Raw genomic sequence first — 2,506 nt, forward strand, 5'->3', positions numbered from 1 at the left:
TGATGATGTTCCGAGTAAATTAACGCTGCAGAGAGAAGGCATAGGATGAACAACAGAGCTGACTGGAGACGATGTAGACTGTTCTGGAACTGGAAGAGGAGGCGTAGAGGGAGGCTCGGCAGGACCAGCCAATCTGAAGATGGTACTACTGAGAAGGGAGGGATTAACAGGGACACAGAACATTCCTCTCCAATTGCCAGCATTCCATCGACAGAATTCAGCGCATTCACACACTGCTGTGAGGGCATGGGCAGGGAACCCCTCTGTTCCCTCAAACTCCCACACTGCTTCCTCAAACGGGAGGCGATAGGGCCGGCTCACATGCTAGGTCAGACTTGCGGTGCTCAGACTTGGATCGATGTTCGGATCTGATGCATTCTGTAGCACTGGCAGCTCCATCGCGGCAGGCTCTGGGTCGAGTGGTGGAATGGATCGGGAGTAGACACTTTCCAGACATTTGATAACAGCCTCCCTTCAGCTAAGTCCTTTGATGTCTGGGAGGTCTACTGGCTGATAGTAATTAGCCCCGATCCAAAACGGAGATGTAAGTGTCTCATCGTCATAATTAGTCTAGTATGGCGAGGCAGCAGAATTGAGCTACCATATCCATTTTGGCAGTCGTTTATTTATTTTTTTGCATGCTTTGCTAAGCATGGTGTGTGAAAGAGAATGACGAAGAAGATTAACATAAATTACTTTATTACCAGAAGACTCACATAACCAAACTTAGTGTTAGCATAAAAGAGAGCTGACAACAGAAGACTGAAACACAGGCATATATATACCGTGAGAAAACAAAGAGAACAAATTAGGCAACAGCTGAAAACAAAAACGAATCAAATTAGTAACAGCTGAAAACAAAAACGAATCAAATTAGTAACCATGGTGACAAATTAACGAACTAAGCAGGGTGACTTGAGAACAGAAAAAAGTCCAAACGCAATGAACTGTTACAGACTTTTTTTTTTTTATTATCAAGAGAGCTTTTTAAAAGTCATGCAAATGTACACAAACAAGGCAATTAACATGAGACTAGTCTCCATATATATTGCACCAGATCAACCTTTCACACAACACTCTGTCAAACATACAAAAAGAGATTGTGGTAAGATTTTAATTATTTCATTGCTTGTGTCTTTGAAGAACCAGTGTATGTTACCTTTAGAGTACTGAATAATTTTTAAAACTATCCAAATTTTAATTTCAAAATAACTTAATTTATTATAATGTGCATAATGATATCACTATCATAAGACTTTGCATATAATTTCAGATGCAGCCACCACTAGAGAATGAATCCATTGTCTTAGTGTTTACACTCTCTGGACTAAATGAAACAATGGGGAAACGAGTTGTGTTTTTTTCATTGACTACATTGTATTATCCATTAATTGTGTTGTGTAATGTAACCATAATTTACACTGTAATCTCGCATAAGAAGCTTCAAGAGCCAATGTATGTCTTTATATGTAATTTGTGTATAAATTCACTTTTTGGCACTTCTGGATTCTACCCTAAATTCATGTATGATTTATTATCCCAGGATCACATTATTTCTTATGCTGGATGTTTGATTCAGATATTTGTCATTTATTCATCTGTTCTGTGTGACTTTTCAACATTAACAGTGATGGCATATGACAGATATGTAGCAATATGTAGACCACTTGAGTATCATTCAGTAATGACCAATCAGAGGGTTCTTGAATGTATCCTTTTCTGCTGGCTTTCTCCATTTGTTTGCATGTCTGTTGTAATTGTATTAACATCTAGGCTTACATTATGTGGCTCTAGTATTGAAAAGCTATATTGTGAAAATTGGTCAGTTGTTAAACTTTCCTGTTTTTCTACAACAGTAAATAATGTGATTGGGTATGTAATCATTATTGTATATTTTGGACATGCAGTATTGATATTTTGCTCATACATTCACTTGATTGGAAAATGCAGAAAGTCAATAGAGGGCAGGCACAAATTCATGCAAACATGTATACCACATCTTCTTGCATTGTTCAATGTGACCGTTGCATTGCTGTTTGATGTGCTGTACACTCGTTATGGTTCAAAGAGTTTGCCGCAAGATTTGCATAATTTCATGGCCCTGGAATTTTTACTCATACCACCCATTTTAAACCCCCTCATTTATGGACTAAATCTGACACGACTACGGAAGGAAGTCATAAGACTGTTTTTCAAAAAACAAGTGGACATATCTGATTGAATATTTCTTGAGGTCACAAAGATTTTTATTATCCTATACATTCTAACACTAGATTCTTTGTGAGCAGTTTTTGAAACAACTTGTATTATGGAAAATGTTGTATTGTATTGAACAACATAAAAATTGTGATAGCTAGTAAGTTTTTCTTTTCAGCCATATTACAAGATTTTGGTCATAAATGTTTTTGTGTGTTATTACATTAAATGATGCATGCTTACACAAGCTTGTTATGTTCCTTTGATATAATTTCGCCTAACTGTCATACATTAATGATAATGAATAATA

At 36.9% G+C, this 2,506-nt stretch overlaps 1 protein-coding gene across 1 annotated transcript; it reads left to right on the forward strand.

Annotated features, from left to right (window-relative positions):
- Positions 1-1,273: 1,273 nt before the first annotated feature.
- Positions 1,274-2,221, forward strand: LOC307130502 (olfactory receptor 6N1-like; the record flags this gene model as incomplete). The annotated part of the gene is made up of 1 exon (XM_079823531.1): positions 1,274-2,221. One exon carries the CDS (start codon positions 1,274-1,276, stop codon positions 2,219-2,221), a length of 948 nt encoding a protein of 315 aa, XP_079679657.1.
- Positions 2,222-2,506: the final 285 nt, after the last annotated feature.

This window comes from Gobio gobio, assembly GCF_949357685.1.
Source record: "Gobio gobio genome assembly, chromosome: 8".
Classification (NCBI taxonomy): domain Eukaryota; kingdom Metazoa; phylum Chordata; class Actinopteri; order Cypriniformes; family Gobionidae; genus Gobio; species Gobio gobio.